General features: G+C 40.9%; 1 protein-coding gene across 9 annotated transcripts in view; it reads right to left on the bottom strand.

Moving 5' to 3' along the window:
• HERC2 (HECT and RLD domain containing E3 ubiquitin protein ligase 2) overlaps positions 1-13946 on the bottom strand; it is a 239890-nt gene that overhangs the window by 94179 nt on the left and 131765 nt on the right. For all 9 annotated transcript variants that reach the window (XM_059180258.1, XM_059180255.1, XM_059180256.1 and 6 more), the window contains exons 39-48: positions 13592-13773; positions 12882-13029; positions 12607-12803; positions 12142-12372; positions 10884-11022; positions 9205-9348; positions 6334-6476; positions 1984-2251; positions 1711-1847; positions 1144-1242 (exon numbers count right to left, since the gene is read on the bottom strand). In XM_059180258.1, the coding sequence (XP_059036241.1) occupies positions 1144-1242; positions 1711-1847; positions 1984-2251; positions 6334-6476; positions 9205-9348; positions 10884-11022; positions 12142-12372; positions 12607-12803; positions 12882-13029; positions 13592-13773 (1688 nt within the window). The remainder of the gene's footprint in view (positions 1-1143; positions 1243-1710; positions 1848-1983; positions 2252-6333; positions 6477-9204; positions 9349-10883; positions 11023-12141; positions 12373-12606; positions 12804-12881; positions 13030-13591; positions 13774-13946) is intronic.

Genomic DNA, 13946 nt, shown 5'->3' on the forward strand with positions numbered 1-13946 from the left:
TTTAAAGAGTTCTTCCAAGAATAAAGCCCAGCTAATAAGTTTGGAAGGCATGACAAAGTTAGAAAACCACTACTGTGCAAGCCCTCGTGATGACACGAATGACTATCAAAGCACCAAAATGAACAACAGAAACTCTTTAACAGATGGAAATAGACTAACATGACCTAACCAACAACACTGCATGGTGGTCCATATGATGCATTCATGCCTAAGATAATGCCTGAGTCCAACAGCTTCCCTTAACCCCACCAAACCTTATCCTGACTTTACAAGAAATGCAGAGGAAGGAGGAAGATATGATCCAACCAAGTTTAGCCACAAATAAATGACATGAAAAAGAAAAAAAAAAAGAGGGGAAAACTGTTCCAGGTTAAAAGACACTTCAGAAAGACATCACCCAAATTTAAGGTGTATGACCTTGATTGTATCCAAATTCACAAACATTACTGTCTCAAAAAGCAATTTCTGATAAAACTGGAAATCTGAGCAAGCTCTGAATATAAGATGGTATTACAGAATTATTGTTTATTTTGTTACCTAATGTTAGGTAATAGTAATGTTGTTATGTTAAAAATAAATCCTTTATCAGGGTGCCTGGCTGGTACACTGAGTAAAGCATGCCACTCTTGATCCTGGAGTTCAAGCCCCACAATGGGCATACAACTTACTTTAAAAATACAATAAAGACAAATCCTTTATCTATTAGGAATACATTCTGACATATTTACAGATGAAATGAGATGGTGTCTGGGATTTCCTCTGAAGTATACTAACCAGAAAAGAATTAAAACAAGGAAAGAAAGCATTTAAGATGTATGAAGGACTACATAAAGCCTAGCAAGATTTTAAAAATTACTTGGCAGTAAGAGTGATATAAGAAAAACAAGCAAAAATAGATTTTTAGAAGTATCCAAAATGGGGATAAGTGAGAAGCACATGTCTCTGTGCCACATCATTATGGACAAACCACCTTTTCCTCTCTAGCTCTGGTACCCCTTGTTCATCTTCTGTTCCTTTGTCCTCTTTGGTCCAGTGACAGTGGCCTCCCTGCTGTGCCCTCCCCCACCAGGCTTCTGACTTTCTAAGATGCTCGAACACTGCTGACTAGAAACCTGAGCAAAGCTCCAGGCTTTATTTACTCACCTGAATATTCTCTCTCACATACACAGCATAATCATCATTACTCAAGAAATCACCTCGTTTTTTGTATGTCTGGCTCTCTGTTACAACAGCACCAGTAGACTACAAAAGATAAATATATATTTTAAAAACTCTGAGCCAGAAAAACCTACTTAAAAAGAAGTATGTGAAATCTTAAATATTAAAAAATAAAGTCTGAAATATTATGCTGTATTTTTACTATAAAATTTTTCATTTTAAAAATATTTTAAAATACAGTAAACAGAATGAATATGAAAAGATAAAAGAAAATTTCTGAGACATTTCTAAATTAATCCCATGAAATGATTTACTTAAATCAGAAAGTCACTGTGTCATATAAAACATGTCTACCCAATATCATTAGGTGTTAGAACAAGGGTCTGCTTTAAAGCTAAAGTAATTAAGGCACAGAAAACCCAGTCAGCACTTAGCAGCTTCATTATGTGCACGGCCAAACCGCAGAGAAGCCCCATGGGACAGTACACAGGAAACCCAGAGCACAGATCAAGTTGACACAAGAGGTGGGGCAAACACATAGGAGGCACTGACCACAGCATAGGCCGAGTCGTCCACATCTTCTACCACCTCCTCATCTGAACACTCTTCAGACCCCGTGTCTACATCTGAGAGATCTGTGACCTGCACATCAGCATGGTCCAGCAGCCACCCAACCAAGGCCTCCACACCTACAAGCAAGCACAGACAGCACACCCACAGTGAGGATCCACAGCACCAGCCTGCCTGCAGGCTGCTGCTGTTAGCATTTCAAGGTAAACCTACAAACAAATGTGTGTGAAGCACCCACAAAAGAAAACAAGATACCTGGCAAGCCAGCAGCATTCCCAGAGGCACCGGTGAGTGACTTCAGTGCAAACTCTATGTTCCTTCTAGGAAATCCCATTTCCATAAGCTGAACCACAATAGGCAGAGCAGGGGCAGGTGACTGTTTGCGCTTCTTTGCTCTGACAGGGCGAACATGCTGCACAGGGACAGGTGTTGTGGCCTCACTGGAGCTACAGTCTTCAAACACTGGGCTTGACGGGTGAGTAGATTCCACAGCCAAACACTGACATACAGCCAGAGCTGCAGCCTGGACAAATGAGAGTGGAGCTGGGAGGTTTATAAAAGTCAAAAGACTGGGGTGCCTGGCTGGCTCAATTGGTAGAACATGCAGTTCTGGATCTTGGGGTTTTGAGTTCAAGCCCCCCCTTGGGTGTAGAGCCTACTTTAAGAAAATAAATAAAAAGTATTTTTTAAGAAAAGTCAAGATACTTAAGCAGCCTGAGAAAATGGAAATTACAAGCTTCTGCTATGAAATGTGGTACAGAAGTATAGGAAACTCAGACTTACATAGGTTATTTTTAAATGAATGGATCAAACTGTTAACAAACAACAAAGACAACTTTCATAGTTTAATGCAACAGAAAGACATGATGGTCAAATAACTCCTGCTTCAGTATACACAATGTCCAGTAAATTAGCCAATTATCAATGCCCATTAAAGAAAACTTCACTTTCCTAACTCTGTTAGGAAACAAGGTGAGCAAGTTAAATGCAGAGTGAGTGGGGCTGGATGGGAAGGAAGGAATCCCTTCCATACCCATGACCAGGAAGTGTCCACACTCTCTTGTTCTTTTCCTCTTTTCCTCTGTAAGATAAGCCAGAGATGACATGGGATTCTCTCATGAACCATCAAGTCAACTCTCAATGATTCAAAGGTAAAAGAACCACTTTGAGAGTTAAACTTGGTATAAAAAATAAGGTAAATAAAAAATACGGGGAAACATTACAATCAATCAATGAACATATGCGTTCCTGGGGTCTATAGTTGGGACTCCCTATCTCCAGTACACATAACCCTTTCCCTGAACTACCTGAAACTCGCTGCTCCTTATCTCCAGTTACTCTCATAGGGCCTAAGATTTGCTATTTTTTTTTTTTAACTGAGCATGTGAGAAAGAAATTTAGAAGAAATAGAGGACTCCCTTAAGACTTTCAGTGCTTAGGAAGTGTCAAAAACGAAAGGTTTGCTGTGAAGTGTGAATAATTCAGAAGTGACAGGCTTCATCCTAAAAGCTTACAGTTCTGAACCAGACTGAGTTAGAAGTTCTGGTAAGACTCAGAGTGCATTGGACTAAGTTTCTACAAATAATAACTATGAACCCTGAACAAAATATTTTCAAAAACTGTCTGAAGTTCCTCGGGAGCAGCCTAAGCAATCAAAACTGGAAATGGTACAACCCTTGACCACAAGGGAAACCAGCACACAAGCTGACAGGGCAGTGTGTATTGGACTACAGTCAGAGGCTGGAATTCAGTCCTACCAGAGCAACTAGAAGTGAGGGAGAAATCATAAAATGTGCATACAGACTACCCAAATTACTGACTGATTCCAAAACTAAGCATTTGTGAGACCCTGAAGAACCTAGCAAAAAGGAAATCCTGGAAGACTAGAGGGATTCTACAGCTAAATATACATACAGTAATATACATAAATATACATACAGTAAAAAAAAAATAGAGAGTGAAAAGATAAGAACTGTCAGGAAAGCTTTATAGAACTCTAAAATAAGGATCCAAATAGAAATGTAAGATCTGAAAATGCAAAATAAAGAATTTTTTAGATGCTTACAGCAGATTTAGACCCAATGAAGCAGAACGACCTGACCCTGAAAACAGATACATTTATAATTAGCCAAGCTGATTAACCAAAAGAAAGACCTTCGAACAAAGAGAATCACATTAATAATCTTTCTTACCGAAGAACAAAATGAGAACAGAACAGAAAAAATGGTTAACAAGTTTCCAAATTTGGTGTGTGTGTGGGGGGTGGATATCAAGCCAAAGATGCAGATAACTTAAATGCACCCCAAGAGGATGGGGCAAAAATTACATACACATTGTAGTCAAATTGCAGAAAACAAAACAAAACAAAATAAAAAAACAAACAAAAAAATCATGAAATATTAAGTGCAACCAAAGGGGGGTTAAAAGGCATTTCATACAGAACAGTTAGAATGACGGTTGGGGGCACCTGGGTGCCTCAGTTAAGTGTGTGCCTTCAACTCAGGTCTTGATCTCAGGGTCCCAGGATGGAGCTGGGCATCTGGCTCCCTGCTCAGCAGGGAGTCTACTTCTCCTTCTCCCTCTGCCCCTTCCCTCTACTTCTGCTTGCTCGCTCTCTCTGTCTCAAATAAATAAAATCTTTAAAAAGTAACCATAATAATCTAAAAAAAAGGATGATAGTTGAATTTCCATCAGAATCAATGGAGACAAAACAATGAAAGATCTCTCTTTATGGGGCACCTGGGTGGCTCAGTTAATTAAACGACTGCCTTCAGCTCAAGTCATGATCTCAGGTTCCTGGGATAGAGCCCCATATTGGGCTCCCTACTCAGTGGGAAGTCTGCTTCTCCCTCAACTTGTGCTCTCGCTCATGCTTTCTCTCTCTCAAATAAATGAATACAATCTTTTTAAAAAAAATCTCTCTTTGCTAAAATAGTCCCTCTCAATTCTTAAAGGATAATTCCGCACTTCCTTCTACATCTTTCCTTTTAACACTGGGCACCTCCCAATGTGATTGTTGCATTCTGCCCAATTCACTCTTCAATTGCTCTGTGTCCTCTTTTTATCTTTACAGGTGACTAGAAACACTGCCATACTGAGGCCACTTTAACCTGAACTTTCATCTTAGTGGTTTTCAGACCTAACAAGCAGTTGGCATTCCGGCCATTTCAAAGAAGTCACTGCTCCTTACCCTCATGCCCAACATTTCTTACCTTCTCCCTTCGTATTCTACCTTCCTCACACCTGACTGCTGTCAGCTGTTACATCAGACTGAGCCAGCTGCTTCCTCACTCCCTCAACTCCCTGCAGTCTTGGTCTCTAAGGATTTCTATTAGGATGTGTTCCACCTGCCAAACTGAGCACTGGAGGTTTTGTTTTTGTCTTTGATGTTTTATCCAGAGTTTTTTACATATTACATAGAGAGAAGGATTTTTTTTTAAGATTTTATTTATTTATTTGAGAGAGAGCATAATCAGGGGGAGAAGCAAAGGGAGAGAGAGAAGCAGATCCCCTGCTCAGCAGGGAGCCTGATGCAGGCTTGATCCAGGACCCCGAGATCATGACCTGACCCAAAATCAGACGCTTAACTGACTAAACTACCCAGGGGCCCCAAAAGAAGGATTTATAGAAACATCTAATTCTTCATGCTACAGTCCATGAAAATCCACATCACTCTTAAACCTGATCACATGTCATACTTCTATGGAAACCTGCCCATAACCCCAGTCCCAAGTTACATTGTGCAGCACATGTGCTCTGCAACAGGGCAAAGACTGCAAGCCTGGCAGCAACACAGCATGGCCAAGAAAGCCTTTGAAGTGAGTGAAACAAACATGTCAGTGCAATATTCCTAGGTCTAATGGGGCTCCTTCAGTAACAGTATTTCCTAGAAAAAGCATTTTCTATTTGAGCATCTGATCCATGTTGAGCCTCATTAAATTTTTCAAATAACTCACACATATTCAAAACTAATGTTAAACTTTGACATGCCTGGGTGACTCGATTCATAAACCATCCAACTCTTGATTTCAGCTCAGTCATGAGCTCAGGGTTGTGAAATCAAACCCTGCATTAGACTCCACATTCAGTGCAGAGTCTGTTGTCCCTCTCCCTCCCCTGACGTGCTCTTGCTTTCTCTCAAATAAATAAATAAAATCTTTAAAAAAATGAAATAATAAGGTTAAATTTCAACTCACTCATCCTCTAACTAGTATTATGATGCTCTATGACAAACATGGTTAAAGCCTAAATAGTCACAAGAATTATTCTGACATATCATTTAAAATTCAGAATATATCCTTAAGAAAACACATTATCGGGGCACCTGGGTGGCTCAGTGGGTTGGGCCCCTGCCTTCAGCTCAGGTGGTGATCTCAGGGTCCTGGGATCGAGCCCCACATCGGGCTCTCTGCTCAGCAGGGAGCCTGCTTCCCCCCCCCTCTCTCTGCCTGCCTCTCTGCCTACTTGTGATCTCTGTCTTTCTGTCAAATAAATAAATAAAATCTTTAAAAAACAAAAAAGAAAGAAAAGAAAACACATTATCTAGAAAAACTATTGTTTCCAATTTAATGTGCCAAATTAAAATTGCCAAGGCTGTTACTGTACCTCTAGCTCCTGTTTGTCAAATATGGCCTTCACTGGAGATGGCTGGGTGGCCGAGGCCAGTAACTGCTGCAAGAGGATCATTGGAGGCTGTGGCCCTTCAGGGGACATGTCCCCAAGGTCAGGGGATGCAGCTCCTCCATCATCTGAATTTAAAGAACAAAATACAAGTACATTACATTTTCAACTCCTAACATCTCTTTATTATTAAAGATAGTGCATTAAACATGTTAAACCAAATATGATCTCTACCTCTTCAAGCACGGGACCATCAAAATCTTCAAGGCTCAGATATCAAAAACTAGTTTCTAAAGAATTTTCCACTCCCTGCTTTTGGCATCTATCCTTTGTTAGTTCATGTGTCTAATGGGGGGAGGGGGCTATCTCCCACATTTTTGCCTTTGGTTCAATTCTTATACCTTCTCCTTCTTGGTGTACACTCATTGCTTCAGAAACCCCCCTCCTTCCAGGGACACTCCCAAGTTCGTATTTTTAGCCCTCGCTTTTCCTGCTAACCCTGTTCACACCATAAATTGACACTAATTCTAAATATGTTACGTGGTCAGGGTAACATCTTTTTGTCTGTTTTAATCTGAGTAGCTCTGGGTCAAGAATTTAGCACTTCCTATATGCTCCAGACCCTCTGAGTCCCACTGCCTCGAGCCCACTCACCATTTGAATTTGCTGGCAGGTTGGTGATAACTTCAACTAATCCTTTAGATAAGGAGTTAGACAATCTTTCTCTTAAAGGGACGGAGAGTAAAGAGTTCAAGCTTACTGGCCACATATCTATCACAGCTACTCAACTCTACCACTACAGAATGAAAGCCAGCTAAGATGACATGTAAACAAATGGGCATGGCTGTGTTCCCAGAAACTTTATAAAAACAGGTGGCCATGGTAATTTGTAAAGCCCTGCTCTACCTGTCTGGCCCAACTGTCCCAAGCATGGGATAGTAACCCTGATTCAGTGCCTCCAGAGCTACTCATCAGAGAGACAGAGAACAGCTAAACCAATTCCCTGGGCTCTAGTTTCCTGATCTTCTACAATTGTGGTTTATTGTTAAGGTCCCTATTGTCAAATACAGAATAAATCCGCACTTTGATTTACCTGATACTCAGCACATTAAAATTAAATTCAAAATACCCTCTTAAGATTAAGAAACAAAACACCCCAAACTCCACTGACTCCCTAATTTTTGTCAAAGGCACTCCCCCCTGCCCTCCCTGTAACTCAAGCTTAAAATACCAGCCATCTTTGACTTTTCACTGGTTTCCCATGTGGTTATCATCGAAAAGACTACATTATCACAGCATCTACTGGAACCTTCTTTCAATTTTTCATGCCTTCCCCCAGAATACACATTATCACTTGACACAAAAGCAATTCTCTCATCTCCATGGCCTTCCTTTTTCAAATACTCCTATACCTCACTAGTAGATATCCATCTTGAATATCAGTCCTTACCATGTGGGTCCTCACTGCAGGAGGACCCTAAGTCAGCATTAAGTTTCACTCCAGTATTTAAGGCATTCTATCACATGAATTCAGCTGAATTCTCCAGCTTTTGGCCCACGCTCATCAATAAACCCCGAGCTTCTTGCAAAAAGCAAAGCACTTCAACACTCACCTATATACTCACTGCTATGTCTGTGCCCCTACTGTCTCCTCCACCAGGACGGACATTCCCCATCAGAAGCTGCCCTCCCCAGCCCTCAGGCACCAATGTCCCTAAGACACTTGTGGAACTGCAATTACACATTTCACAGAGCACTGGCATCATACCCTTCACAGAACCATTTGCATTCATTTTCTCTTTTCACTCTGACCCCGGAGAGTTTGGGATCACAAATAAAGACTATCCTGTTCCCCATAATACTTTAGCACACATCTTTTAATAGTAGATGATCAAAAAAATATTTCATAACTTTGGGGTTTTTTTTTAATTCAAGGTGATATAAGGTTATTCTAGAAAACTGAAGTAATAAAGGAAAGTACAAAGCAAATAAAGTCAGCTAAATTCTACTGTCACTACCTAGTAAGCTGAATCTACAGCATATCTACATAGTAAGATGAATCTACGGCATATCTACAAAGAAATATATATAGCAATGTCCTTTTTTATTTATCATTGTCACGTTTCCATGGCAACGAACATATGTATGTATCATCATTGTGAATGATGCCATGGTATTCCACCGTATGGATACACCACCCAATAATGCATGTTTAGGTGTCTCCAGTTTTCAACCTAAAAACAATACCAACAAAGAAGCCATAATGAGCATCTGTAAACACATACCTTCATGCCTTTTCATGTGATAAATTCCCATAAGATGACTCACAGGTCCAGCTGAGAGATACAGGTATAGCTATTATGTCTGTGTATGTGTGTGTATGCATTTTAAAGGGTAACATTTCCTCAAATGCCCATTAGATGATTGTACCCACTTAAATTCCCACTAGCAATGTGTTAAAGCTATACTATTTTGTATGTGTATAAACCCCCTGAGGCCCTTATTAAAAGGCAAACTCTGATTTCTTAGGTCTGGGGTGCAGCCTAAGAGTCTGTGTGTCTAAGATGGTCTTCTGTGCCATCAGTGCTGCTGGTTCCTGAGCCACACTTTAAATAAGAAAACAGAACACTGTTTTTCCTCCCTTCCTAGCAGATTCCCTCAATCTTTTGTCTTATTAGACAATGACACTGTTATTTGCACTTCATCAATTATTGGCCAGGCTGCACATCTCTCTCATATATTTAGAAGTCATCTCTGTTTCCACTTTTATGGACTAGTTATTCACGTTTTTTGCCTGTTTTCTATGGGACTATGCACCTTCCTTACAGATCTAAAAGAGCTTCCTTTAAAAGATACCTGAATGAGCAGCTGTGACCTCCTGAACAGCTGGCTGAGACAAGATCTGCCTGAGCTGGTCCTGGTGGGAAAGCAGTGCACGGCCCGCCTTCAAGATGTACAGTTTTAACTGCTGGCCCCTCAGCAGATCCAGGTCTACTTGTCCTGTAGGAGAAAAGGACTCAACAGGAATGTCACACCTTGCTTGGGCTCTTCTAACCAGCTGTATGGCCTTGGGGAAGGTGTTCCGCTCCTTCCACCATGATACCATGGCTGCAAAGTGGCATAACTAATGCCCTGCCCTGTGGGCATTAGCCTGCTATGCCTAATACTGTTAGTAATGAAGTACTTATCTTTCCCTGTGTTATGACTAGTGCTTCTGGATAAGCATCCTCTACCTTCCCCAGGTCTTCCCCTTTTCTTGCTCCCCATGCAGCTACTTTGATGGGTTGGGGTGAGAATTAAATGGTTTAACACAGTTAGATCCATGTTAATTATTATTAGCATAATCAACTGTTCCCCCACATTGCTGAAATTTCAACCAGATACCTATGTCACAAACAAAATAGTTTTTGTTGCCAAGACTTCTCCAAGATGGTTTTGTCGGATACTCACAACATACAGTTCTCTAACTCAACAAGATCATTTCACTCCCTGGAGTCCTCTCTAAACAAATGACTGCAGTGGTGCCTGAGAGCAGACTGAGGAGGAAACTAAGATAGCTGCCATAAAGAGGCAGGCCCACCAAAAGAAGAGCTGGACTACAGTGCTGGTAACAATGTTTCAAGGCAGGACAGGTTGGAAGCCATGGAAGGCAGCATAAGCAATGTGGGATGGAAGAGGATGGAAGAGCAAAGGTGCCTTTCAGGCATCAAGTCTGATTGCCTGCAGGCAGGTTTATTCACTGTGATGGGAAATGGGGACCAAAGGACAAGTTTAGTGGAATTCTGAACATGTTGTGGTGTACATGCACATGGCCCTTCAGCCAGAGATGTGAGCTGGATATCCAGAGTTAAAGGTGGTCATCATAAATGCTGCAGCAGCAACCAAAATAGGAAGAAATGGGTGGGAAAACTCAATAAAAGTGGGCACAATGAGCCAGAATTTATGGAGAAAACCGAAAGAATTTCCAATGTGCAAAGAATAGTCAAGGAGAAGAACTCTTAAAGGTCATGCAAGGAGCAGTGTAAGGAGAATTAAAGGAGCACTATTCCAGACCAAAGGAAAGAAGGCTTTAAGCACAGGTGACCTTGGTCTTAGCCCAGCATCCAGAGATATGAAGCAAGGCGGGTCCAAACATGCAGGTGTTACTGGGTCTGGGGGTGATAAGGCCAAGAACAAAGCTCCAAAAGGGCCATTGAGCCAAAGGGCCATGGCTGGGGGCGACTAACAAGGAGGAAGAGAGAACACAGATTCCTCTTCAAAAAGCTTGTTCAGAATCAATGCTGGCACTGGAAAATAGGCTTGGAGAGAAGCCTGGGACTCTTCGGGGCCACTCCCACCGTTCTGTCATTCTTTATATTACACACTCTTATCACCACATTCAAGGGTTCACGCCCACTGTAACTTAACAAATGGTCAATCCACTGGAACCCAAAGACTTTGGCAGTGGCAGGAACTTGCTCTGACAAAATGCCAAACATTGTCCTAGCAATGCCAGTTAAGACTAGCTATTCCATCAAGAAGCACCATGTACTGACCTGCAAAACCCTGCTTAGGTGATTTCTTTACTTTATGCTTTTCCAATTTGCTTCCAGCAAGGTTTACTAATTGAGCCCAGACAGACAGCATCGGCTCTGTGAAGGGCAGGTTGGTGACACTGAATGCCACAGCAGGGAGCTAAAGCAAGAACACAGAAATCTTCAAAGTCTGTCCAAAAATGAGCAAATGAAATGTTCTGAAAATTATCATAACCATGAATCTTAATTCTGAAATTACCACATATATGCATAAGTCTTCCTCTATCTGAGAATAATCATTTTAAAAAGATGACATTAAAGGCAAAATAGAGATTTGTATGTATAGTAAACATAACTTAAATTGATTTTTTCTTTAACAATTTATCAACAATAATTATGTCACAGTAGCCCTGATTATATTCTTAGGCATTTTCTACCCATTTCAAATTTTCTACAACATGCATATCTTCATTTCTGTAATAATCAGAAACAGTATTTTATAGGCAGATAGCATGACTACACTTAGATCACATTGAATATAAGTCATTCACTTTCCCTACAAAACCCTAACTCACAGATTTAAGATTAACTCACAGATTTAAGTAGTTGCTACATAAGCTATGTCACTCAACACAATTAATAAGCACTTTCTACATGAAGAAAGGTCATTTTTTAAAGAATCATCTTTAGGTTTTTTTAAAAGTTGAGTTGTTCGATAAAAAATAAACTTCAAAATTTGCATTTTAAGATAATCAAAACTAACATAGTTACAAGTATCTTCTACATTGCTAATGTCCTTTTATGTCTTCTGTGGCTAAAATAAGACATGAACTACTAATCCATGTAACAGCATGAGACAGGCCCTATTTATCACAGTAGCATAAAGCAAATGAGAGTAGACAGATGGCTTTCCTTGGGTTGCATAACTTCCTAGATGGCAGACACAAACTATGAAAATCAAGTTTATTCTAGCACTAATGTTAGAACCCAGTTCTAGTTTAAAATTCCTCTGCCTTGGGTGCCTGGGTGGCTCAGCTGGTTGGGCAACTGCCTTCGGCTCAGGTCATGATCCTGGAGTCCTGGGACTGAGCCCCGCATCGGGCTCCCTGCTTGGCAGGGAGTCTGCTTCTCCCCCTGACCCTTCCCCTTTTCATGTTCTCTTCACTCTCTCGTTCTCTCTCTCTCTCTCTCTCTCTCAAATAAATAAATACATAAAATCTTAAAAAACCCAAAAACTCCTCTGCCTTATTACCAAGTAACTGAACGCAAGTTCACCTACTGGTTTCAGCTGATTCAATGGGCAAACACGACACAGCCGCATGTCTGAGAACTGTACAGTGATTCTGCCCTTCGGAGTGATGCGAGTCACAGTGCCTTCTCCGAACTCATCGTGCATGACTTGTCCCCCTAGGCGCAGGCGACCATCAATGCCTCCGATCACAGCCAGGACTGCCATGAGGCCCCCTACCTCGGGGTTTTCAGAGTCAGGAAAGTAGTCCTCTAACAGGGCCTAATACAGACAAATAGCCAGCTTGAAGAAGAGAGCCCAGAATGCTGCCTATTTCTTAAACATTTACAGCTAAGCCAAGTTCATTTTTATATTAGTTTCTTCAATAGTTATTTCCAGTAAAAATATATTTTAAAATATCTTTAAATAAAATACTTGTCACTTAAAAAGATAATTTAAAGTTTAAATCAACATTTTACAGAAAGAAATGATCAGATCTGAAAACACGGCACCCACCCCCTCTGATGGCTTTCCTGTGCAGCTGTGGGTGACAGAGTGGAGCTGTGAGTTGATATACTTGTTTATGAGTCCATTCCACTGACCCAGGGAGTGCAGCGTGCGGAGCAGCGCCACCACCTCTTCTGCCAGGGTGCTGCTATGGGTGGCAGTCAGAGAAGCCTGTGGCCTTGCCCTCCGCCGCCTCAGAGTAGATTCTGAAACAGACAGATGAGAAAGGAGCTACATGGTGCCCTGCTCACTTAACGAGGACAGAAATGAGGAAAGCTGCCCACCTCTGAGGAATGGGATATCTGAAGAACAGGTGGTAAGCAAGCTGCCCAGGAAACCAAATAGCTTTTCTACAAGGCATTTCATATCCCTTGCCCTTTCAGTCTTGTCCCATGATGGAAGCACTGCTTGCAGTAAGTGCACAGCTAAGATCTGATAAAAAGACAATTTAAAATGGCAAACATTAAAGAAAACCACTATCTGTGATTTTAGATTAAGAAATAAGATTTTTACTTACTTTTTTTTGTTCCTATAATGCAATTAATTATGTGAAAATTCAGATACTCATTATTTTCCAACCAGGTAATTAAGTTGATAAAAGATAGAGATTACCAGGGTTTTTTTTAAAAGGTACATTACAGATGCAGATATCTATTTAATTAAAAAGTAATTCTTTTCAGCTTAATTCTTCTAAAGACAGTTATACTACAAACTCCTATGAGGCACTTAAGAGCAGCTGGCAGGATTTATCACTTCAAAGAAAAGCAAGTCAACTAGTTTAGCAACTTAATCAATTTAAAATAATAAAAAACTTGAGCCCCTTGCACTAAAAAATCTACTTTGGGTTGGTTCCAGCTCTTTTCTGCACTCATTATCATTATTGAGTACTGGCACCTAATCATGACTAGGAGCATCAGTATCTTGATGCCACCTCTTAAGAGGGTCATGCAGTCCCAAAACACACTGAGCAGGATCAGCCCAGCTGCATAATTACCTGCCGCTGCAGTGAGGCAGCAGTGAAAGGTGCATGTCCCTCCACGACCTTCATAAGCAGAGCAATCCACTGTGGGGAGCTGAGGGCAGCACACATGTGTGGTGTAAGCGCAATGCTCCGTACAAAGCCCAGCGTGCACCAGCTCCGGTGCTGTTCCCGGCACACCAGCCTGTTTGGGGAAGCTGCCAGAGTGAAACAAACTAGCTTGGCACCAAATTTCTAGAAATAAATACTCAGTACAATCTACACTTTTAATTTACTTAACATGTTATTTTCAAAAATAACTTACTTCACAAATATATTAAAATTTCACTCATTCAAAGTAAGAGCAATGGGAGAAGACCCTGCAGTTAGC

Source organism: Mustela lutreola, chromosome 7 (assembly GCF_030435805.1).
Source record: "Mustela lutreola isolate mMusLut2 chromosome 7, mMusLut2.pri, whole genome shotgun sequence".
NCBI lineage: Eukaryota > Metazoa > Chordata > Mammalia > Carnivora > Mustelidae > Mustela > Mustela lutreola.